Consider the following 25,022-nt stretch of genomic DNA (forward strand, 5'->3'; position numbering starts at 1 on the left):
ATATTATCCAATCAAATTACTAATATTTGGATTTTATCTTGGTTAAAATTTCGTGAAACAGGCCCCTGTTTCATTTTATTTCATCACCTGTATAAAAAAAAAAATAGAAAAACTAAAGATAATATTTTATTCAATCTATTTATTTACAGATTTTCATTTAATTAACAAATATTATTCAGCTGATGATAAAATTAATTGTCATTTATTCAAGATAGAGGTGAGTCTACAACATTTTGAAATATTTAGACAAAGTTTATTTGTTTATTACAACAAGGACATGGCCCCGAGTTCACAAAGCATTCTCAGGCTTCAGTTAAGAATTTACTTAAAATTGTTTCCCTTTTTTAACTAAAATATAGCCCTTTATAAAACTTTTGTTGTTTTAATGTATCAAATACATCAATAAAGAGAGAGAGAGAGAGAAATGGGGTTTAACGTCCACTCGACACAACTAGGTCATTTCGGGACTAACATATGGTTTTAATTTTATTTCAATAATTCGCTTGGGGTCTTTAGCAGTGGGAGGAAACCGGAGAAAACCCACGAGGTTGGACAGGCGAGCCTACTCCTTGTCACGTACAACCGGGGATTCGAAACCACGCCAGTCGACTCAATGACAGACTTTATGATACAGCGCGTGCACACTAACCATTCAGCCATCCAACCCCCCAAATACATCAATAAGAAACTATGTGCACAGTTTTGTGTTTCTGGATCAAAGATATTTCTCATAAACAGTGATTGAAAGTTGAGTAAATTCTCTCCATAAGTGTGAGAATGTTTTGTCTACTATATATGGACCCAGTTAGTACTACTTAATACATCCTTCCCTGATAATTCATTAAATATAAAACAATATAATATGTCATTTCCTAAAGTAAATCGGTTATAACCAACTTGATTTTCAGTTGTTCAGGATTCTGATAAATACATGCAAGTAATGTTGTTGTTTTTAAGTTTCAAGGCAAAAATTATGAATGGAGATATTTTGAGAAGAGTGCCTATCTCTGCCTATTTTCGTGTGGTCCTACTACAATATTTTTCAGGCACTTCAAATTTTCTGCCATATATGAGGTTTGATTGCTGTTATTTACTGGGTTTTATTTAAAAATTTAGCTGGACAGAACTTTTTATGCTTCTTAAATTTATATTAACAAATGTAGAAAATTAGTTTTATTCCCTTATTTCAAGTTTTAAACAAATAAAACCAGAAACAAAATACAAACTGTTGTACATTTTGCTTTTCAAAAAAAATTCAAACATTTCTATTTCTATGCAAATTGACTGACATAAAGATTTCTCAGTTGGTCATTCTCAATGCAAGAAAAAACACTTTTTGGAAAAAAATTGCTCAAATATGAACTCTGGGGTGGAAATACTTCCAGAATACAGCTTTTTCATTGGCTAAGAGTAAGGATACAGCATTTTCATTGGCTGAGCTAAAGTCATGCAACATAGTTTAATAACACCAAACCAATGAAAGGGATGTATTCTTAAATCATTCTGTGAATTATTCCCCCCTGATTATTGACTGGTTTCACAAACTACAAACAACCACTGATCTCTGACGACTATTGAGCAATAAAACATCTTTTATAAAACTATAAAGAAATTTTACGCTTTCTTTCTTTTTTATTCAGTTTCTTTGTCGTAGAATCGCCATCTTGAACACCAAAGTTAAATGATTTGGAAAGTTTTGTTTTTTTCTCACTAGAGGGAGACAATTCACCATTCATTGCAAATTCGTCACTTTTTCTTTTCTTTTTTGACAATTTCTTAATTTCAGTTTTATTTTTTTCTTCTTCAACGTCCATCTTTGAAACTTCATCATCCTCGTTTTCATTTTGTTTATCAGATTCTGAATCATTCCTTTCTTTATGTTTTTTCTTGGATTTTTTGGAACTTTTCGGTGTTGCCATCACGATCTCCTCAGCTTCGTGATCACCATTAACATGCGGCGTACCTCCGTTTATTTTATCGACCGGTTTCGGCTTACGGTCTTGACTGTTGTGTCGCTCCTGTCGTCTGGATCTGAAATATTAAAAGAGTAAACTGAATATTCAACAATAATTTAATTTTACAATAAAGTTGGAAATCTATAAGTGGCGTTATACATTCGACACAAACTAGGTCATTTCCTGTCTGACACATGGTTCAATTTTACTTCAATGCTTGCATGTAGGGGTCTTTAGCAGTGGGAGGAAACCAGAGGTTGGGCAGGCGACCCTCCTCCTTGTCACGTATAACCGGGGAATCGAAACCATGCCAGTTGACTCAATGACAGACAGGGGGTTGGATGGCCGAATGGTCAGCACATGTGCGCTGTATCATAAGGCCGGTCATTGAGTCAACGGGCGTTTCCTCCCACTGCTAAAGACCCCTACACGTAAGCGAATTATTGAAATAAAATTAACCCATGTTAGTCCCGAAATGACCTAGTTTGTGTCGGGTGGACGTTAAACCCCATTTTTCTCTCTCTCTCTCAATGACAGACCTGACCATACAACACGCCCATGCTAACCATTTGGTCATCCACCCCCCACCCCTGTTCTTATGCTAACTCATCAGGCTTAAGTTTTTAACTTTCCAAATTTACTTAAAAAATAAAAACAAGTACATGATATTTAAATTGTTTTTTTTCCATTATGCCGTTTTTTTTAATCCAAAATGTTCCCATATCCGTGATTAGTTGTTCGCTGGAGGCAAATGTAAAATCGACAGGACATGTGATTCCATGCTGGAAGTCATCTTTGCTCCTTATCACATGATGATGGGGCATATAGTCTACTCACCGTTTTCCTACACCCTCATCTAGCACACCTTTATATCTATGGAAAGCCTGTCGTGTATTTTTACAGAATTTAGGTTTTAAACTGGAAATCTTCTCTCTCATATCATCTGTTATTTTCTGAAATAATAAATAATTAAATAATAAATTTTACAAAATAATTATTAATAATAAATTATTCAATACAAAATAATAAATATTAAATTATTCAATGTAAATAATAAATATTACAAGTGGTTGCCATAAAAGATCAATTCAGATTTTGCAAGAGATGGACAGAGAACAAGCTAAAAAGAGACCGATTTCATACAATCAGGGGCAATAATCCATGAAGTTAAAGTCCAAAACATGTTAATATCGAGAAGAACCAACACATAAACCTATAGTTCAAGTTTCATCAAAATCGGATGAAAATTGTGACATGTAAAGTGTCCACAAGCAAAATGTGGACGGACGGACAGGGTCGATGACAATATACGTCCACATTAAATTGTGTGCGTATAAAAATAATAAATATAATTTTTAATTGGAATCAACACTGTAAGAATTTGTTGAGAAAGGAGCTCATCATTTTTTACAATATACATAGTCTTTAGCAGTGGTAGGAAAATGTAGGACCTGAAGAAAGCCCATAAGGTTAGGCAGGCAACCCTAATCCTTTTCATTTCCGAGCTTGTGATCAAACTAAGGTCTAGAAACATTATTGATTATCACATATTCATATGCTTCTAACATTAAAGGTGGGTAACTCTATTCAACATTTACCAGTGAATTTAGAAGTGTTCGAATTTAGAAGTGTTCATATTGTTTAAGTACATAACCCTTAAAAATGCTGGTAGGTGAGTCATAAATGTTAGCGAGTCAGTCATAAACGCTAGTGGGTCAGTCATAACATATGGTTTAAAATTCGCTTGCGTGTTGGGGTCTTTAGAAGTAGGATGAAACCGGAGGACCCGGAGAAAACCCACAAGGCTGGACAGGCGACCCTACTCCTTGTCACATAAAACGGGGGAATCAAAACCACGCCAGTTGACTCAATGACAGACCTTATGATACAGCACATATGCATTAACCATTCGACCATCTAACGCCCCCACATTAGATAAGTCAGCCACCCTCTGTGGGCTGGCCCCCGGATCCATTCACTTGATTTGATATTTGTTTATTTGGTGCAATGTCTATTTTCTGGTTTGTCCGCAGGTTTATCTTGTATATTTTTGTTTTGTGTGTAGTGTGGTCCTCCTGCACTTACTATATATATATCTCCATCAACTTTATTTATTATCCACACAAACCCCAAGATTTTATTTTGATGATAAATACTAGCTGTTATAAATATGTGAATTCAAGAGTAAATTGAATATCCACTTACTGTTTTAATCTGTGGTGAAATTTGAATCATTTTAAACAAAATGTTGAAGATTTCCTGTAGAAATTTGGGTTTATAATTATCTTTCACATCAAATGATAGAATAAACTGAAAAATAATAAAGATAAAATTAGTAACCAGGCTAAAAGGAGCTAAATCACTATTATTTGGCATGCATATAATATTGTAATATGAATGTATATAAACTTATTTATATTCAATCGTTTCTGTTTTTACTGTAATTCCTAATCAGTTATGTTCAGCGAAGAGTCTGAATTGAATGGCAGTCTTTGACATCTTATTATTCCAGTCCACACCAGTAGTATTCTCCTACATGGGATATGTTTAGCAGTTCATCGAATTGCTTGATACAACTGGCGCTCAAAAGCATTCTAGCACGCGATTCGTGTGCCAATTTTGTCTTATATATAGGATATCTGAAGCCCACATTTGATTTTAATTTGTCGCAGTAACTAGGTTACAATTAGAAGTGATGTTCTAATGTTATCCCTAACTCAATAAAAAACATGATGAAGCAATCGTTTCTATTCTAACCTTTTTTAAGACTGGTAAAATTGCATCTTCAAATTTCTTCCATTCTTCAGATTTCAGTTCTAAACACTGTAATAAAAAAACATATCATTCATGACCTTTGTATATATGAATAATGAGTTGCTGGTGAATCATGCCTTCTGAACATCAAAGAGACAATATAATGCGTTGTAATGGCGTATGGCTGTGAGAATAAATAAATAAATATAAAGTGTGGTCAATAAAAATGAAATAGAAATGGGGTTCAACGCCATACAGTGAGCTATAAGGGAAATTTTGCACGAGCAGCAGCACTATGGCCTACTCTTATATCGAATTCCAACTGCCAAGTGATCTTTTATGTGCAATCCAATGTATACACAGGACTCAGTTTTTTGTCCCATCCGAGCGACTAGACAGCTGTCTACTCTTTGTCACGTACAACCAGGATATCAAAACCATGCCAGTGGACTCAATGACAGGCCTTATGATACAACATGCACATGCTAACCATTCGGCCACCCAACCCTCCTTACATACACTATGGTAGCAGTAGCTTGTGGTCTAAAGGTATCGCATACAATAATGTATGGTATGTTCGATCTACCTTTTGTATACAGTTCTCCTTTATCGTCTATTAATGTTTGTGAGAGAGAGAGAGAGAGAAAGATGGGGTTTAACGTCCACTCAACACAAACTAGGTCATTTCGGGACTAACATATGGTTTAATTTTATTTCAATAATTCGCTTGTGTGTAGGGGTCTTTAGCAGTGGGAGGAAACCGGAAGCCCCGGAGAAACCCCACAAGGTTGGATTAATGTTTGTAAAAGGATGAAAAATTACAAGGATACTTACTGGTTTTTTAACTAACAAGGTTGACATATAACCACATGCTAATGTCTGTAAAATATAATAAATATATAAACTATTAAAACAATTGAATTAAAACTATTCATTTGTTTTTCTGGGTTCATCAATCTGGTTAAAATACAGATGTATATTTCGTTTCGATTTTTATACTTTCGATGGCCTACACTAAATGAAGGTCTCACAAGTTATAGTGGAAGGTCGCATCAGGGGTCATACAATCGGCTTTTGACCCTATGACGTCAGACATTGATAAACCCATCAGCGTTGATGCTTCCAGAGGGATACCCAAAGTTCCAAGCACTGTATGCCAAGAACTCGCTGTAACAAACTGTTTCATTGGCTTATCTCTCGCATCAACCAGAATGCGGGTTATATAACAACTCTTCCAGATCCTAGTGTAGTAAAAACAAGTAAAACGAAACGAAATAGGATCTGTGTTTTAATCAGATTGTGGGTTGATAATCTGTCCACGTCCATTGATATAGTCAATATTGGGATAAGCTATTTTGGTCAACATATTAAACCAAAACAAAATGAAATAGGGGTTTGAACATCCTACTGTTCTCCTCTGACTGGCCGGCCGAATGATATAATATGAGGGAAATTATTTATATCAAATTCCAACTGTCAAAGGTTCTGTTATGTACACGCCAATCTGTACACATTTTGCCAGATCCTCCGTCCTGCCGGAAAATCCTAATGAACTTTTTCGAACTACACCTGGATTGAACATGGGGGACCTCCAGGTTAGTCAACTAACATCTTTTGTCTCATCAACCTACCTTATTATAGACTTTTATTCTTTCATTCTGCAGAACATCCAACAATGTAACATTTAAAAACCAAAATAATTTCTGAAAAATAAATATACAAATATACAGTTAACTGTCATCAAAAATTTCATTTACTTCAAGAGACAAGTCATCAGTCACAGTCTATGCTAAGTACAAATTATAACACAATAGGGACATTTGGCAAGCGTTAATTCCTGGTCTCTATTGTGTATCCGTATCAACTTTGCGTGTAACATTATCAATGTGTGTGTATTTCTCATACGTGATATGGCACATGGATACGGCAGCTCGTATCGAACAGCTTTCACACCGAAAAGGTCTGTATAACATCGTCGTCTTTTTACCGTCTCTTTTGCTACTTTTAGACGCTGAACTGTTGTCATAGCATTTTTATGAATCTATGTGTATACTAGAACACGAAGGTATATATTTGATGTGGTTTATGATAAAGACTGGAATTTAATCATTATTTATGATGAGGTTTTCTCAGAATTTTCATATTTTTCCTGTGTCCGCATGCTGGTTGATATACACGCTAAATTTAGGGAGGTGGGACCTTGCAAATTTGTAAATGATGTGATTCTATGGTAAAGGGGTAAAAACTTCCTGACATGATACATTAGTGAAACCAACCATTGCTGCTGAGATGAAGTCGAAGATTTTTAATAAGATTCGACATTAAATTTTTTTAATAGCTCAGCGACTGTTGAGCGACTCCACTCCCTCCAGTAATATGTATACTAGTACTGATGTTAATCTTGGTAGATAACTGCCATCATGTTATAATAGAACTAAGCTCAGCTCAGCTCAGCTACTCATACGTACACAGCGCGAAAATCTAATACTACATTGACGCAATGTATCACATGACGATACGGATACGGATGGGAAAAATTCCCCTTGCCAAAAGTCTCTAATGTACATATACAAGTGACGACATAAGGTACCTGTAACAGACATTGTCAGATGCAAATTACCACTCGCCATATATAATATAAACGTGTGATAATTTGTACTTGACAAAGTCTGTGACAGGTGCCTTATGTCTAGGGGCCTGTTTCACAAAATTTTAACTAAGATAAAATCCAAATTTTAGTAATTTCATTGGATAATATTAGATTGATTTTAGTGCTTAGCCAATCAAAATTGAAGTATCTACTAAAATTTTGTGAAACAGGGCCCAGACTTTAAGGATCAAATTTGCTTGGGGCTATACAAGTTTTAGATTTATACTTAGCAAAACATGTGCAGATAACATAACAAGTAAAATGACAATAAATTATACAGTCATATCATATCACTAAATATATATGGGTATTGGGCATAATAAAATATAGTCATATCATGGGTATACATCACTAAATAACTAAAGAACCAAACTTGAATATTTACCGGAAATTTCTCTAACATGTTGTTAAAAAATCCTGGATGGAAACGATAATCTCTGGAAAATACAAATATATAAATACATACACAAAGCTTATCGTTTCTCAGATATATAATTGCAATTCAAGTTGAATATGTCATATGTGGTTAATAATAATATATTTATTTCATACACAAAGGTATACATACAGATGTGATAAAAATAATAATGTTAGTAATACTAATAATAAAATTTACAATAATTTTACAATTATTTTACAGAATCTTGATAAAGGGTACCACACCCGAAACGTTGATTTATCAAACGATCCTCTACTTCTACAAGTCTGTTGTGGTTTTCTGTTGAGCGGGGATTCTTAAATTCATTAATTTTACAATTATTTACAGTTTCATAAATACATATGTTTAATTAAATTAAATTGTGTTATTTTGTACATAAATACTCTATAATCTCATTTATCTGTTCTTTATCACAGACTTCATGAGAATGTTTCATAAATAACATGGCATATCTGTAAAATAAATTTCAGTCTATAAAATATCATCACTAATTGATAACTATACAGGTATAAAACCTATAGTTCTATAAAATAACATCACTAACTGATAACTATACAGATATAAAACCTATAGTTCTATAATATAACCTCACTCAATTATAACTTACTTTTTATTATACAGGAAAAATGATAAATTCTCTTTCAGAAAATCAACAACCTTTTCTCTGTAATTTTCTGATTTCTGTAAACAAAGATTTGATATTAAACGAATGTGAAAGAAATTAGTGCTAAATACACAAGATTAAATGATATCCAGGTTACAGTGTTGGCTACCCTTTATTTCCATATTGTATCGTCATGTTAAAGTTTACTTGTATCCAATAACAAATGTTACGTAAGTTTTGTAAAACAAATGATGTACAGTTTACATAATAAAAACAACAATGGTCAGGAGAGTTATCTACCTTTTTCTTAGATTTTGTATCATCACGTTTCGTCGGGTTCAGCGTTTCATCATCTAACAACAACAACTTCATCTACAAATAAACAAAATACTTGTATATAATTCATGTTGAAATCATTTGTCTATCTATAATAGCGCGAATCATCACTGATAATAGATTACTATCAAGTGTGGGGTCAATCCTGATTACGATGAGTGGATATTAATTATCTAGAATCTATCAGTCAAAACTTACAATATATAAACAAGCATTGGATATTTCTTTGACTAAAACCAAATCTGTAGCTGAAAAAATAAAATCAAAAATTTAAACAAATCAGTTTAGGTTAAACCTATAAAATAACTTTGGGTCCGAGGTTAAAATCCCTAAGTTTTAAGCCCGGTCTTAAATTGCCAAGGAAAGAGGAAAGCAAGATATCGGCCTAGCCTTTCTAGTCAATTTGGGACTACCATGGTATATTATAATTCGCTTGCAAGATAATGAAATGAAATGGGATTTAACATCCAACTGGGATAATCCAGACTGGCTTATGCTATAACGGAAATTTTGTCCCAGACAGCGAAGATACAGTCTTATCTTACACCAAATTCCAACTTTCAAGGGATCTTGAGATCTCGTTCTTTCATGCCATCCAAACGACTATACGCTGTCCCTTGCCAGGCCCCTTTCCTGCAACACTGACATAGAGGAACCAATGCAAGGATCAAACACTGGACCTCTAGATCAGTGACCCAACTTCTTACTCACTGAGTCACTGTGGCTCCCTAATTTGCTTTCACACAGTGGTCTTAGAAATGGGAGGAAACTGGATAACCAGGAGAATACCCTGTGGAATCGAATTCTTGACTTGCAGTTTGTGATAACTACATCCATCTTACCTACAGGAAACCCGACTCAAGGTCAAGTATTTAATAACATTCTATTCAGCAGTTATTTCAGATACATCACAGAGAGAGGGGGAGAGAAATGGGGTTTAACGTCAACTCGACACAGACTAGGTCATTTCGGGACTAACATATGGTTTAATTATATTTCAATCATTCGCTTGTGCGTAGTGGTCTTTAGCAGTGGGAGGAAACCGGAGGACCCGGAGAAAACCCACGAGGTTGGACAGGCAACCCTATTCCTTGTCACGTACAACCGGGGATTCAAAACAACACCAGCTGACTCAATGACAGGCCTTACGATACAGCGCACACCTGCTAACCATTCTAACCATTCGGCCATCCAACCCCCCCAGATACATCACAATTCCCTCGATAAATGATGTACAATAAATTGGTCCTGATAAAATGAATCTCATAGCATTTGTTACCTTTTGTACTGAACTGGACAATCTCTTGTAAAGTCTTGAATAACCAGTCTTTATCTACTTCACTTGCTCCCTTCATCTAAATAAAGGATAAGTCCCAATAACATTAATTTTTTGTTTTTCTATTTTTTTTATTTTTATTTGCTACAACAACTATACATTGTATCATCACAACAGAGAGAGAGAGAGAGAGAGAGAGAAATGGGGGTTAAGGTGACAGAAACTAGGTCACTTCACGACCAACACATGGTTCAATTTTATTTCAATAATTCGCTTACGCATAGGGGTCTTTAGCAGTGGGAGGAAACCGGAGGACTTGGAGAAAACCCACGAGGTTGGACAGGCGACCTACCGTCACGTACAACCTGGGAATCAAAACCACGCCAGCTACAGAAACCCCCAATAAACCCGTAGATTATTAAAGATTATTAGATGTATTAAAGATTATTAGAGACGTATTGAAATTGTTACAAATGTATTGAAATTGTTAGAGACATATTGAAATTATTAAAGATATATTATATTGTTAGAGATGTATTGAAATTAATATAAATTGTATACTTACATGTTTTTGGTTGTAGAGAATATCAAACGATTTTTTCGTTTTTACGTGAAGTTCTCTCTGTCCATCTTTAAGATTTGATTTATCCATAATTCTTAACAACGGTAAAACCAAACTCTACAATAAAACAATTAAATGTTAAATAACCACAATATAATATATACTAAGTCAAAAACCAAAAATTAGCAACTACTTTAGATGGTTGACATGAATGATACCTTGAGCGGTTTATAAGATATTTTCAGGAAATTGATAATAACTAATATTGTATTAAATAATAAACTTACCACAGCAATTTGAGCTTGTATATCACTCTTGACTAATATCTGTATTAAATCTACTACTCTGGAAGTAAAATAGTTACAAATCAAGTGAAATAAAATAGTTACAAATCAAGTAAAATAGTTACAAATCAAGTAAAATAGTTACAAATCAAGTGAAATAGTTACAAATCAAGTGAAAAGGGTGATTTCAAGTTACAAAATTAAACGAAATAAAACTGGGTTTAACGTCCTAGTGTTCTGCTCCGACTGGGCTAATGAAGATGGACATAGCCATACTGTTGCAATGACGGAAATTTAGCCTGGACAGCGGTGCTAAGGCCTATTCTTGTATCAAATTCCAACTGCCAAGGGATCTTTTACCTGCACGCCAATGTATACACAGAACTACAAGCTTTTACACTCTGAAAAAGCAAGGGGGGGGGGGGGGTCTAGTGTTTAAAGCGTGTTCTTGAAATCAGAAGGTTTGGCCTTGAGACAAATGGCCTGCTTTCGATTCCGAACAGGACAACGAGTTGGATCGTCAGTCCAAACCTTGTGGGTTTTCTCCAGGTCCTCCGGTTTTCTCCCACTGCTAAAGACTTCTACGTGCAAGCCAATTATTGAAACACTGATATATTAGTCCAGAAATGACCTAGTTTGTGTCGAGTGAACGTTAAACCCCATTTCTCTCACTCTCTTTTTGAGATTGGCTTTATTCTGATGACAGACTTTTGGCAATCTATAGAATGTGTTTGTACCTTGTTTTAAAAGCTATAAACTGTTTCTCTGCTTCAACACCAACTTTTTTTCTCGATGTTTTTCGCATACTTCTGAAGGCCTCGGCTAATTTATCATCCATCTTCTCCATATCGCTATCATTTAAATCTGAATCTGATTCCTGAAAAATAAATGGGTGGTCGAATTATTTACAATATTTATACACTATAAGGGAATTGGGGTCCATCTTACAGCGAGTCCCCAACATATTAAGATTGAATACAACACTGTTTCCACAGATATAACCCAGTCCATCCACAATTTATTAAACTAAACAGGGGTCACAGTGGCTAAGAGGGTAAGACGATGGCTCGCTAGCCCGGAGGTAGCATGTTCGATCCCTGCATTGGCGTGGTTCCCCCATGTCAGTGATGCAGGATGGAAGGCCTGACAAGGACAGCTGTCTAGTTGTTCAGATGTGACAAAAAACCAAGGTCCCGTGTACACATTGGCGTGCAAGTAAAAGATCCCTTGATTGTTGGAATTCGAGTAGGCCATAGTGCCGCTGTCCAGGTAAAATTTCCCTCATAGCACACTTTATGGCGTATGCCGTCTTCATTAGCCCAGTTCGGAGCAGAACAGTAGGACTTTAAACCCCAATTAGCCACCGTGGATCCCGTATCTCCAATAAAAGTATGGAAAATTTGGTATATATGGAAAGTAGAGACAGTGAATCTTTCTAGATAAATACTGCATTCCTTGAGAAACACACAGAGGGCGCACACATGACAGGAATGTCAGTGAGTCACTAACTGGCAACCCGTCTGCTTTGTCTGCTTGATCGTATGGCTTGGTGTTGTGGAAGAGAGAGAGAGAGAGAGAGAGAGAGAGATGGGGTTTAATGTCCAGGACAGGCGACCCTCCCCCTTGTCACCCTTGTCACGTACAACCGGGGATTCGAAACCACGCCAGTTGACTCAATGACAGGCCTTATGATACAACGCGCACATGCTAACCATTCAGCCATCCAACCCTCCGAACAGCGAGAGACTTAATCATACAACAGACTTGCGATTAAATAAACAGTGGGGAAAAAAAGTTGACAGAGGATAATCCAAGACTTTACTGGATAGCGAGTAACAACAAATACAAGCTATAAATGTACCCTTGCTCAATCAAGTCACATGAAACATAAGGCTGCCTACAATAGATTTTACGTCTTGGAGTAGTTTCTTGCTATTAAAATGTTTTGAGAGAGATTTGAAGAAAACTATTGACAGATAAATCAGTTTAAGCATGTTTTTGGTCCAAATAAATCATCAAATCACTACGTCGGTACGCTGGAAGGCATTGTTAAAAATAGGGTTCTAATTATCCAAATGAGATCATTGATTTGAGCCCATACTGTTCTGAATCAGATTACCTCATCATCAGAATCAGCAGCAGCCACCCCAAGAGCTGCCTTGACTGTCTGACGAAATCCTTCATTAAAATCTTCAGCTTCTTCCATTTCATCGTCGTCATCCTCTCGTTTTCCACTCTTCTTCTTAACAGCGTTTTCAGATTTTAGACTCTTTTCTTTAGAATCTAAAAAAAACCATGCAAAACAAACAAGTTCATTGAAATGCGAAACAGGAAAATAACATAATATAGACATGCTTCGAAATGCAATCTAATAATAATAATGAACACTAGAAGTATACATTAACATTTAAATATATATAAGTCAGAAAGATTTCAAGAAATGAAATGAAATGGGGTTTAACGTCCTGCTGTTCTGCTCCTATGCTGGGCTAATGAAGACGGGCATACACCATACAGTGTGCTACAAGGGAAATTTTCCCCAGGCAGCGGCACCATCGCCTACTCTTATATCGAATTCCAACTGCCAAGGGATCTTGGCATCACTGACAAGGGGGAACCACGCCGGAAAATCTGAATGAACTTTCTCGACCAATGCAGGGATCAAACACCCGACCTCCAGGCTAGCGAGCCAGCGTCTTACCCACTTAGCCACGTGATCCCCAGAAAGATTTCAAACTGATATAAGTCAGAAATATTTCAAATTGATATAAGTCAGAAATATTGATATAAGTCAGAAACATTTTGATATAAGTCAGAAACATTTCAAATTGATATAAGTCAGAAACATTTCAAACTGACAGAATTGCAACCACATGAAACAGAATTTCATCTTGTCACAGTTCCATCAGCCCTGATAACTGATGTCATGTATGTTGTTATTAACATCCACAACTGACAAGGGGACACCACTCCTTCCAGCACAACTGACCCGGAGACACCACTCCTTCCAGCACAACTGACCCGGGGACACCAGTCTTTCCAGCACAACTGACAAGGGGACACCAGTCTTTCCAGCACAACTGACAAGGGGACACCAGTCTTTCCAGCACAACTGACAAGGGGACACCAGTCTTTCCAGCACAACTGACAAGGGGACACCAGTCTTTCCAGCACAACTGACAAGGGGACACCAGTCTTTCCAGCACAACTGACAAGGGGACACCAGTCTTTCCAGCACAACTGACAAGGGGACACCAGTCTTTCCAGCACAACTGACAAGGGGACACCACTCCTTTCAGCACAACTGACAAGGGGGAAACTGGGTTAGAAAATCCAGAGGAACTTTCTCGACCAACACCCCCTGGTGAGTGAGTCACCTCTATACTCATTGAAGAGAAAGAAGTCTAATGAACAAAAGAACATAACCAACCTTTAACATCTATTTTCAGTTTCTTAGATGGCTTTTCTACTTTTTTACCATTTGGCTTTGTATCTTCTTCATCTTCATCCGTCTCCTCACTGCTCTCTTCATCACTATCATCATCATCATCATCATCATCTCCACTCTCATCTTCTTCTCCTTCCTCATCATCATCATCATCATCATTCTTGTCTTCATCATCAATAAAGTTAACAGCATCATCACCCATCTTGGAGAACATAACCTGTTAAAAGATTAATCATTTTCAGACTAAAAGACTATTTCAAACATTTCCAAGGGAGAGAGAGAGAAATGGAGTTTTTTTCAATAATTTAACAGTGGGAGGAAACTGAAGCGGTCGGAGAAAACCCACAAGGTAGGACAGGTGACACTATTCCTCGTCACACACAAGCGGGGAATCAAAAGCACGCCACCTGACAGAGTTTATGGTTTCTTACACACATATTAAACCACTAGACAACCCCCACGTTCCATGGGTTATATGCATTTCAACTCCGGTCAGCTCATGGAAAAATAGGACAGATAGATCTAGTTGTTCCCAGAACGCAATCACACCACATATTAACTTCCTCTGAGATACAAGAGACCAGTTTATTAAATGAAATGTTGTTTAACATCATACTTTTCTGCATGTACTGGCTAATAAAGACACGCATATGCCATGCAGTGTGCTACGAGTAAAATGTTGCAGCAGTCTAATCTTATTTCAAAGTTTCTATATACGCTCTACGTCCTGCACCCCTATCAAAGGGAAACCACCCTGGAAAACCCTTGGGATACAAGTTTATTATTAACTTACTGTAATAATTTGTTCGACTGTTTCAGGTGTCACATGATCAACCAAAAGTTTAAATGCGGTGCTTGACATGACACGTGCTAGTTGATACGAATGGGACATCATATTTAATAACACTTCTGTCATTACTTCTATCCATTCAGGTTCTGTAACAAATAATTTCATGGGTTAATATCAAATAAATATTGTTATAGTGTAGGAATAATCATTACTAAAAAGACCTTATATAATCTAACACGCATGTGTTAAATCATTTGGCCTCCTACACCCCAACGAGCAGATCACAGACCGCCGAATGTACACAATGAGAACAGCCAAAACAATTTGAAATCATTTAAACATACATTATGCAAAAGCTAAATCTGCCTAGTGCAGGTCTTTCTTTGGGCCTGAAATGTTATCTAAATTATTAATTGGACATTAATTAACTTATCCAGACCATAATCAACTCTTGATGCAGTGGATATTTAGTGGATTGGAATATATTTTTGAAAAATAATTAAACATAAAAATAGATCTTCAAGACTTTTTTTTTTATTGTACTGACTTTAGTGAAGATGATCGAGGATAGCCTAAAATTCAAATGCTAATATCTCGGTTCATAGTGGAGCAATCTGACTGAAATTTTCAGCATATTCAATTTCCATTATCTATTTTTTAACTGCCAACTCTTTATCTAATCTCCCATAATTCCCTTCTAATCTATTGTAAAGGATCACTCACCATCTGAAGTATTTTTATCACCAGGTTTCTTCTTTAAGAAAGCTTTCTTATAACAACTCTGTACATCCTGAATATAATATAATATCTTAGTGATCAATATGTATCAGGTTAGCGCATGGGTGTTGTATCATAAGATCTGTCATTGAGTCAACTGGAGTGGTTTCAATTCCCCAGTTGTACGTGACAAGGAGTAGGGTCACCTGTCCAACCCCATGGGTTTTCTACGGCTCCTCCGGTTTCCTCCCACTACTAAAGACTCCTACTCACAGGCGATTTATTGAAATAAAAATAAACCATATTTTAGTCCGAAATGACCAAGTTTTGTGTTTCGAGGCGGGGTATCATTATCTGATTATCAACTGGCATTGTAATATTTTTTTTCTCAATCGAACATCCACACCCACAAACTTCCCCCGTGGAATAAAAACAAATCCAATTCTACCCACCCCAGCCTCACAAACTTCCCAGGTGGAATAAAAACAAATTCAATTTCTACCCACCGCAGCCTCACAAGCTTCCCCCGTGGAATAAAAACAAACTCAATACGACCCTCCCCAGCTTCCTTCCAAGAAGAGAAAGATGTTTACCTCCAATAATGAAAGATCTAATTTAGTTGAATCTGTTAAAATTTGTAGAGCAAAATGTATAAATAAAAACAGGAAGGCGTCATCTTCTACTTTCTTTTTATCTTCCACCTGAAATTAATTCAATAAAATACTCTTATGGAAATTGTTATAACATTTTTTCATACAACGTTCAAATAAAAGGAATTTGTCAATTTAAAAATGGGTCAAAATAGAAAAAAAATGTTTTTCTTATTTTCTGAAATCTTCGGGAAAACATTTTCAAAGTACTGTCGATCTTTGCAATGATCTGAACAGCAGGACAATTATTGATGAAGGTATAACCAGTGGATTCTTACTGTAGCAATTAAGTAAAGTCATGGTTCATACTTATAATAAAAGATACATTATGAGGGATTAGATAAAGAGCTGGCAGTTCTCACTCTGAACCAAGATTTGAGCGATTGAATTTTCGGTCTAGCCTCGATCACCATTACTCAAGTCGGTACGATAAAAACATACTCTCGATTATCCATTTCATGATTAAATCATGAATGAAAGTTGGGGAGCAAGTCGGATCCTAATCGAGTAAATATTGCAGGCTAGCGATGTCATCGAGAGTTGATTTTGGTCTGGATAAGTTAATTAATGTCTAATTAATAATTTAGATAACATTTCAGGCCTAAAGAAAGACCTGCAATAGGCAGATTGAGCTCTTGCATGATGTATGTTTAAAAATAGTCATAAAATATATAGAGAGACTCAGGGTTTGGCATCCACTGATTAATACGTCAATTTGAAATTAACAAAAGTCAAACAATCCTCAGAACACACTGTGAGACCTCATTGAATTTAGTTCTGAATATTTCATAAATTTTAACATCCAGTACAAACTCACAAAAATAAGTAATTTGCACGGACCTTATCAGTGATTTCTTTAACAACAACTACAACTTTATTCCAAGCATCTCGTTCTTTCTGTGATAATTTCTTCTTGGTTGTAACTATCTTTGTATTAGACATTAATTCCTGAAAATAGTAAAGATAAGAGTTATCCCATTTCCTTGTTCAATTTTTATTATAATTCACCTTACAATAACCTGGCACCGAGTTCACAAAGCATTCAATCACTGTTTATGAGAAATATCTTTGATCCAGAAGCACAAAACTTTGCATATAGTTTCTTATTGGTATATCTGATACATTAAAACTACAAAATTATTAAAAAGGGCTATATTTTAGTTAAAATAAGGCGAACAATTTTGAGTAAATTCTCAACTTAAGTCTGAGAATGCTTTGTGAGCTCGGGGCCAGGCCTGGACACATAAGGCACATGTCATAGACTTTTTCAGACATAAATTATCACACCCTTATATTATAGGAAATGAAATGAAATGGGGTTTAACTGTTCCTACTGTTCTGCTCCTAACCAGGGCTAATGAAGACGGGCATACGCCATACAGTGTGCTATGAGGGATATTTTGCCCGGACAGCGGCACTACGGCCTACTCTTATATCGAATTCCAACTGCCAAGGGATCTTTTACGTGCACGCCAATGTGTACACAGGACCTCGGTTTTTCATCCCATCCGAACGACTAGACAGCTTACCTTGTCAGCCCCTCCGTCCTGCATCACTGACAAGGGAGAACCACGCCGGAAAATCTGGATGAACTTTCTCGGCCAATGCAGGGATCGAACACCCGACCTCCAGGCTAGCGAGTTAGCGTCTTACCCACTTAGCCATGTGATCCCCCCCTTATATTATAATACATTTATTGTATGATAATTTATGTCTGACAAAGGGAGCTTGAGGTCAGGTGTTCGATCCCTGCATTGGCAGAGAAAGTTCATCAGGATTTTCGGGCGTGGTTCCCCCATGTCAGTGATGCAGGACAGAGCGCCTGGCAAGGACAGCTGTCTAGTCATTAGGATGGTATTAAAAAAAAAATGAGGTCCCCTGACAGTCGGAATTTGATACAAGAGTAGGCCGTAGCACCGCAGTCTGGGCATAATTTCCATCATAGCACACTGTATGACATATGCCCGTCTTCATCAGCCCAGTCGGAGCAGAATAGAAGGATGTTAAACTCCATTTAATTTCATTTCATTCCATTTCGTGTCGGACAAAGTCTGTGACTGGTGCCTTATGTCCAGACTTGCATACACTTCAGGTATAGTTGATTGGATGTTCCAGAAGTGAATCCTCACAATCCCTCAAAAAGTGTCAGTTGTGTAAACAGCAGAATTTCCGGAGACGAGGCATGTGCCATCTGAATACCTCGACCAATCCGGAGACGAGGCATGTGCCATCTGAATGCCTTGACTAATCGGCATTGCATTAAGGCCTGATCATAATGTTAGGATTCTGTTCATGCCAAATTTTTTTTTGTGATAGGCAAACTGTGACAGAAATCGATTCCATATCACTTGATTTCAATTCAGTATGTTCGAGATGGGGTTTAATGTCCACTTGGCAAAAACTAGGTCATTTCGGGACTAACATATGGTTCCATTTCATTTCATTAATTCGCTCAAAGATACATTATGGGAGATTTTTGTAAGGAGTTAGCCATTCTTGCTATAACAGTTCAAAAATAGATGATGAAAGAAGAATATATTGAAAATTTCAGTCAAATTACTTTATTCTGAACATTGTTATCACCAGTGTAGTTTTTGACTAGAAATGGGATTGAATTCCATCTTCACCGATTCTTAGTATGGCCGATCGTTTGATTGACAGGCGTTAACTCCACCTACATAATCTCTGCTGTCTTTTGTCTGCTGTCATAATATCCTATTATGTGTTTTACCTTTTTGGATTTTTATAACGATTGGACAAAATGAGTGAGAGGGTAAATTTTCATTCTTACTTGTATTTTGGGCATGCATTAAATAAATTGAATATAGGACATAATATTATAATACAATTATGATAAATCTATAGGTATACACCACTGTCACCAGTGGCGTCGTGCCTATTGGGGAAATAAAAATATTTTTATTGATATTATTAAGACAGAAGACCTGTCCGTCTGTATTAGTCATCACATGGTCTCCAGGAATTGTATAATTTGTCATTATCTGTGTTTAGTTTATTGCACTTTAAATAGTTTAGATATCATTTGTTAAGGCATCGCTCAACAGCGGCCTCGCTTCGTACACTCTATCATTTAGCCTCGATCCGGGAGTATGACGTCAAATTAACGGTTAATCTCCGCTCACGACGCCATTTAAAATTTAATCAGTCAACCAAATCCCGTTTAAATCCAAGCTGAATCCAAGCCATCCATGGGTCTACAGAATTGATTTTGTGCTTGTTGTGTAAATAAAGATCTAATTTATAATTTCTATGACATCTGAAGCCTAAATAAAGACTTGCAATAATCAGATTTAGCTCTTGCATAATGTATGTTTAAGCGTTGATCAAGATGAAAATCAGCCCCTCACAATAATTAATAAGACAAGACCTGAAATGAAATGAACGACTGACACGGGGGAAAAACAGGGTAATTTGGATGAACTTTCTCGACCAACAATGCGATTGAACAACGGACCTCCAGATTAATGAGCCAACGTCTTACTGAGGTACTACGACTACCTGTGCATAATTACGACTTACCTGTGCATAATTAAAAACTTCTATCAACAATTGTAAATATTTCTTTCTGTGTGTACTTTGAACCATGGAACCTAAAACAGTAAATACAATGAAACCTTTCTAAAAAAAAAATGTACAATATTCAATATTGTGAATAAAATAAACCACTTAATACTTAATACTACAACTCAGGTATTGTGCTGTTTTATTGGGAGTTTCTGTATTTAATGTTTAGTTGCAAACCATTGTTTTTGGCAAATTGTTTAAATTTGTAGAATCATCAAAGATTATTGGGTTCCGACTTACGTAGTTTAAAATGGTCTGTCTAGATTAGATAACAAGTGTCGTGTTTAGCAGTTTACTTTCCTGGGCGGTGTTGAGTAATTAGTGTTTTAATATAAAGACTGTTGACATTATGTAATATGTAGTGTTTTAACATAAAAGACTTGTTATAATGTAATATTTAGTATTTTATTATAAAGACTGTTGTTATTATGTAATATGTAGTGTTTTAACATAAAAGTCTGTTGTTATTATGTAATTTTTAGTATTTCAACATAAAGTTTGTTATTATTATGTAATATTTAGTGTTTTAATATAAAAGTCTGTTGTTATTATGTAATATTTAGTATTTTAACATAAAGTCTGTTATTATTATGTAATATTTAGTGTTTTAATATAAAGATTATGTTCAAGTATAAAAAGATGTGAAATCTGCTACATACCAGAATGAAAGTTAGCTACACAATTTAAATAACCATTCTGCATCATCTTTAACTCTTCTTCATCGTAGGAAACTTTATTCTTGCACTAGAAATATATAATGAGAAATGGGGTTTAATGTGCACTTGACACAAAACAGGTCATTTCGGGACTAACATATGGTTCAATTTTTTATTCAATAATTTGCTTGCACGTAGGGGTCTTTATCAGTGGGAAGAAACCAGTAGACCTGTAGAAAACTCACGAGGTTGGACAGGTAACCCTACTTGACACGTACAACCAGGAAATCAAAACCATGCCAGTTGACTTAATGACACATCTTATGATGCAACACGCACGTGCTAACCATTCGGCCATGCAACCCCCCCCCCCCTCTTTATTTGAAGGAGTTAAAATAACCCTTTACAAACAGCTGTTTTATTAACTTACAAATAATATAAATTAAAGCAAAAAAAAAAACAAAACAAAAAAACCATTGCCACCAGATGAAACTCTATATTATTAATGCAATCTGATTAAAGCACAGATCCTATTTAGTTTCGTCTTTTCTGGTTTAAAATTTAGTTTCACTTGTCTTCACAACACTAGGATCTCTTGTTACATAATCTGCGTTCTGGTTGAAGTGAGCAATGAAATGGTCTGTTAGAGCAAGTTTTTGGCGTTTGGTGCACGGAAATGTGGGTAACCCATAGGGTCAAAAGTCGCTTGTATGACATCTGACGCAACCTTCCACTACAACCGGTCAGATCTTCATGTAGTGTAGGCCGTCAAAAGCATAAGAAAAACGAAACAAAATATAGATTTGTATTTTAATTAAATTGCACATATGGACAGGGTTGGATTGGCCCGGGCTCCCGTGTCGGAGCGGCCCCTTTTACTGACCGCAGAGCCCGGACCAGGGGGGGTGGGCTCTCCCACGGGAAAATTTTGAAAAATGAACCCCAAATGTGTGATTTAGTGGCATATCTGATTATAATCTCTGTCAAATAATATATCTCATAAATCGATTAATTTAGGCCAAAACCCCGGCCTGCAAGTAATTTATAACCATCAACCTATGAATTTATCATATCGTCATATTATTAATTAACGTATTATCATTGTATCGTCAAGACTAGTTGAGAAAATTTTGACCATTTGATTAACCAGTAAGGAATATTGAATAAGTAGGAATATATACAACATGATCATCATCGCTCCATGGCCGGTCCAATACCCCCCCCCCCATATAATGTTCAGCAGAAAAGGGTTTTTTAGACGAATTGGACAAAATTAATTTTTTCATTTTTTGACCGACCAGCCCGATGGCCCAATCCGCCTCTGCATATGGACGATGAAATGTTTTTAACTTACATATAATATTTTAGTTGAAGGAGTTATTACGTTAAAATAACCCTGTACAAACAGCTGTTTTATTAACGCAGTCTGATGTTCACCCATTAAAGTTTTCTGTCGTAATAAAAACACAGCCTTCTTTTTAATTCGTAAACACTCAGTTGGCGTAAAACTAAACAAAAAAAATTTTTTTTTTAAAATTTTATACAATTTTAATCTAAAGCATAGCCTTGTAATTACAATTCTTTATATACCTAGACAACATCGATTATAGAAAACCTCAGATTTTCCCAGGGAGCATCAATTACAATTAAACATTACAATTAAAGGGTGAAGAGCATAAGCCAGGCAGTGTACTACGGCAGAAACTTTCCCTGACAGATGTGGCCTTCGAAAGGAAATAAAACACTTTAATGAAGAGAGAGAGAAATGGGGTGAACGTCCACTAGACACAAACTAGGTCATTTCGGGACTAACACATGGTTCAATTTTATTTCAATAATTCGCTTGCGCATAAGCAGTGGGAAGAACCGTAGGACCCGGAGTAAACCCATGGTGTTGGACAGGCGACCCTACTCTTTGTCACGTACAACCAGGGATTCGAAACACCTCCAGTTGACTCAATAACAGACCATGATACAGCGCAGCGCGCACGTGCTGACCATTCAGCCATCCACACCCCCCACCCCCCTTTAATGAAGAGAAAGAAGAACCATCACAATATGGTGCACAGTTTCCTTATAGCGAGAGTGGGTTTAATGTCCACTCGGCACAAACTGGTTCATTTCAGGACTGCTATATGGTTAAAATTTATTTCAATAATTCACTTGCGTGTAGAGTTTTTTTAGCTGTGGCAGGTAACCGGAGTACCTGGAGAAAACCCATGAGATTGGACAGGCGACTCTATTCCTTGTCACATGCAAGCGAGGAATCGAAACCACGCCACTTGACTCAATGACAGATCATATGATCAAACATTCCCGCGTTAGATCAGTCAGCCACCCATCGTCCCCTTCCTTCATAGCACACTGCAAGGAGCATGCTCTCTTCATTATCCCAACCTAAAAAGCTAATACTTTCTAGCTTTTATCTGTAATTTTTTTTTCTAATGACATTGTGTAATGCACCTCATCTATGAACCAAACTATTTTTACAACCATTTTACACATTTATATTGAAGCAAGTGATCTGAGTATATATATATATATATACAACAAGATTCATGATACTGACCCTTCCACTGTCTCTTCCATAAAAATTTGCTGTACCATTTTAAAATACTGATCAAAACCCTCTTCTGATAACTAAAAATACAAACAAAACATTAACAACAGTCAAAATATAAACAAGTCAAAAGATAAACAACAGTCAAAATATAAACAAAAGTCAAAATATAAACAACAGTCAAAACATAAACAACAGTCAAAATATAAACAATGTGCCATGGATTCAAGGGAAATGGGGTTTAACATCCTACTGTTCTGCTCCGACGGGGGGATTCACGGGGAATCGCATCTATTTGATTTGAGATGTTCCTTTAATTGAATTAAATAAGGATCAAGAAATGTTCCTTTAAAATAAATGAATTAAATCATGAACAAAAGATGTTCCTTTAAATTAATCGAATAATGAACAAAAGATGTTCCTTTAAATGAATTAAATAAGGATCGAGAAATGTTCTTTTTAATGAATCAAATGAGGAACAAAAGATGCTCCTTTAAATGGATTAAATAAATTAGAAATTGTTGAATATCTCACCGATTTAATAGCCTGTGACAACGTCTGTGATTTAGTTGATCTGTCAATCGCTGGTCCACCTGGATCCCGGAGTAACGATCTAACTAAGGCCATCTCTATATCAACATCTTGACAAGTTCGGATTTTATCCACAATTGCTTTAAGAATCTAAAAATATGTAAGCAAATACATCAGTATAAATGGTAGACTTTAATTGTGCCAAAAATAAGATGAAATGGGGTTTAGCGTACTACTTTTCTTTTTTTTTTTTTAGGATGTTTCAGTGTCATTTCTGTTTGTCGGTAGTGCAGGACAAAGGGCCTCATAAGGTACAGTGTCTATTTTTATGGGTGGGGTGAAAACCCTAAACTTCTGTGCACTCGTAAAGAGGGAGAGAGAAATGGGGTTTAATAATGTTGTGATGATATATGATCAACTGACCTCATCTTTAGTCTGTTTAACATGAATACTGCCTGGAAACAGAATCAAAAACTCCCGAACTTTTCGATTTAATAACTCTTCAATCTATAATATAGAAATAACATAACTCAATATGTAAATAATACAACTAAATCTATGACTGTAACCTGGGTATCATTTAATCTAGCACTAATTTCTTTCACATTCGTTTAATATCCAATCTTTGTTTAAAAATTTGTAAAAATTGTTTAAAATAACCATAAATTGTTTAATTTGTACTTGTGTCCAGTTGAAAGCTGACCATTCAATTTTGATAATGACTGTCCAATTTACAAGTGTTTAATTTCTCAAGCACTATTAAAATATAAACAACCCAATTGATTAATGTTGTATAATGATTAAATTTTGAACAGTGGTCAGGAAATTAAATACTTATAAATTGGACACTCTTAATCATAATAACCTGTCAGCTTTAAACTGGACACAAGTACAAATTAGATGATTTTTGGTGATTTTAAAATATTTTTACGAATTTTTAAACAGGGATTTGATTTTAAACGAATGTGATTGAAATTAGTGCTAGATACACAAGATTAAATGATACTTGGGTTACAGTGAATATATCAATATAATAACTCTTTAATCTACAACATAGAAATAATATAACTCAATATACAAATAATTATCCATTAAAGTAATAAAAATCTTTATCTTCTTAATGCATTGAATTAAAGGAGCTAAGTCTGTAACACAATTGGTACACGAATCGTGTACCATAATACGTTTCAGTGCCATTTGTAACAATGGCCTCGCAGACCCCGGC

At 35.9% G+C, this 25,022-nt stretch overlaps 1 protein-coding gene across 2 annotated transcripts in view; it reads right to left on the reverse strand.

The window, feature by feature from the left end:
- Nucleotides 1-113: 113 nt before the first annotated feature.
- Nucleotides 114-25,022, reverse strand: part of LOC126824912 (myb-binding protein 1A-like protein) — a 32,476-nt gene continuing 7,567 nt past the window's right edge. Inside the window, exons 9-34 of one of the 2 annotated variants that reach the window (XM_050554347.2) lie at nucleotides 24,221-24,304; nucleotides 23,801-23,947; nucleotides 23,276-23,346; nucleotides 22,061-22,214; nucleotides 20,710-20,794; nucleotides 20,006-20,076; nucleotides 17,306-17,413; nucleotides 16,409-16,516; nucleotides 15,822-15,888; nucleotides 15,102-15,244; nucleotides 14,291-14,525; nucleotides 12,980-13,143; nucleotides 11,598-11,737; nucleotides 10,864-10,921; nucleotides 10,580-10,693; nucleotides 10,018-10,093; nucleotides 8,937-8,986; nucleotides 8,703-8,774; nucleotides 8,406-8,479; nucleotides 7,745-7,796; nucleotides 6,341-6,412; nucleotides 5,544-5,588; nucleotides 4,713-4,778; nucleotides 4,161-4,265; nucleotides 2,793-2,908; nucleotides 114-2,031 (exon numbers count right to left, since the gene is read on the reverse strand). In XM_050554347.2, coding sequence (XP_050410304.2) covers nucleotides 1,602-2,031; nucleotides 2,793-2,908; nucleotides 4,161-4,265; nucleotides 4,713-4,778; nucleotides 5,544-5,588; nucleotides 6,341-6,412; nucleotides 7,745-7,796; nucleotides 8,406-8,479; nucleotides 8,703-8,774; nucleotides 8,937-8,986; nucleotides 10,018-10,093; nucleotides 10,580-10,693; nucleotides 10,864-10,921; nucleotides 11,598-11,737; nucleotides 12,980-13,143; nucleotides 14,291-14,525; nucleotides 15,102-15,244; nucleotides 15,822-15,888; nucleotides 16,409-16,516; nucleotides 17,306-17,413; nucleotides 20,006-20,076; nucleotides 20,710-20,794; nucleotides 22,061-22,214; nucleotides 23,276-23,346; nucleotides 23,801-23,947; nucleotides 24,221-24,304 — 2,907 coding nt within the window. In that variant the 3' untranslated portion in view covers nucleotides 114-1,601. Of the gene's footprint in view, nucleotides 2,032-2,792; nucleotides 2,909-4,160; nucleotides 4,266-4,712; nucleotides 4,779-5,543; nucleotides 5,589-6,340; nucleotides 6,413-7,744; nucleotides 8,480-8,702; nucleotides 8,775-8,936; nucleotides 8,987-10,017; nucleotides 10,094-10,579; nucleotides 10,694-10,863; nucleotides 10,922-11,597; nucleotides 11,738-12,979; nucleotides 13,144-14,290; nucleotides 14,526-15,101; nucleotides 15,245-15,821; nucleotides 15,889-16,408; nucleotides 16,517-17,305; nucleotides 17,414-20,005; nucleotides 20,077-20,709; nucleotides 20,795-22,060; nucleotides 22,215-23,275; nucleotides 23,347-23,800; nucleotides 23,948-24,220; nucleotides 24,305-25,022 lie in introns of both variants that reach the window. The other variant, XM_056101946.1, reaches the window with a different exon arrangement.

Source organism: Patella vulgata, chromosome 6 (genome assembly GCF_932274485.2).
Source record: "Patella vulgata chromosome 6, xgPatVulg1.2, whole genome shotgun sequence".
NCBI classification, from domain to species: Eukaryota; Metazoa; Mollusca; class Gastropoda; family Patellidae; genus Patella; species Patella vulgata.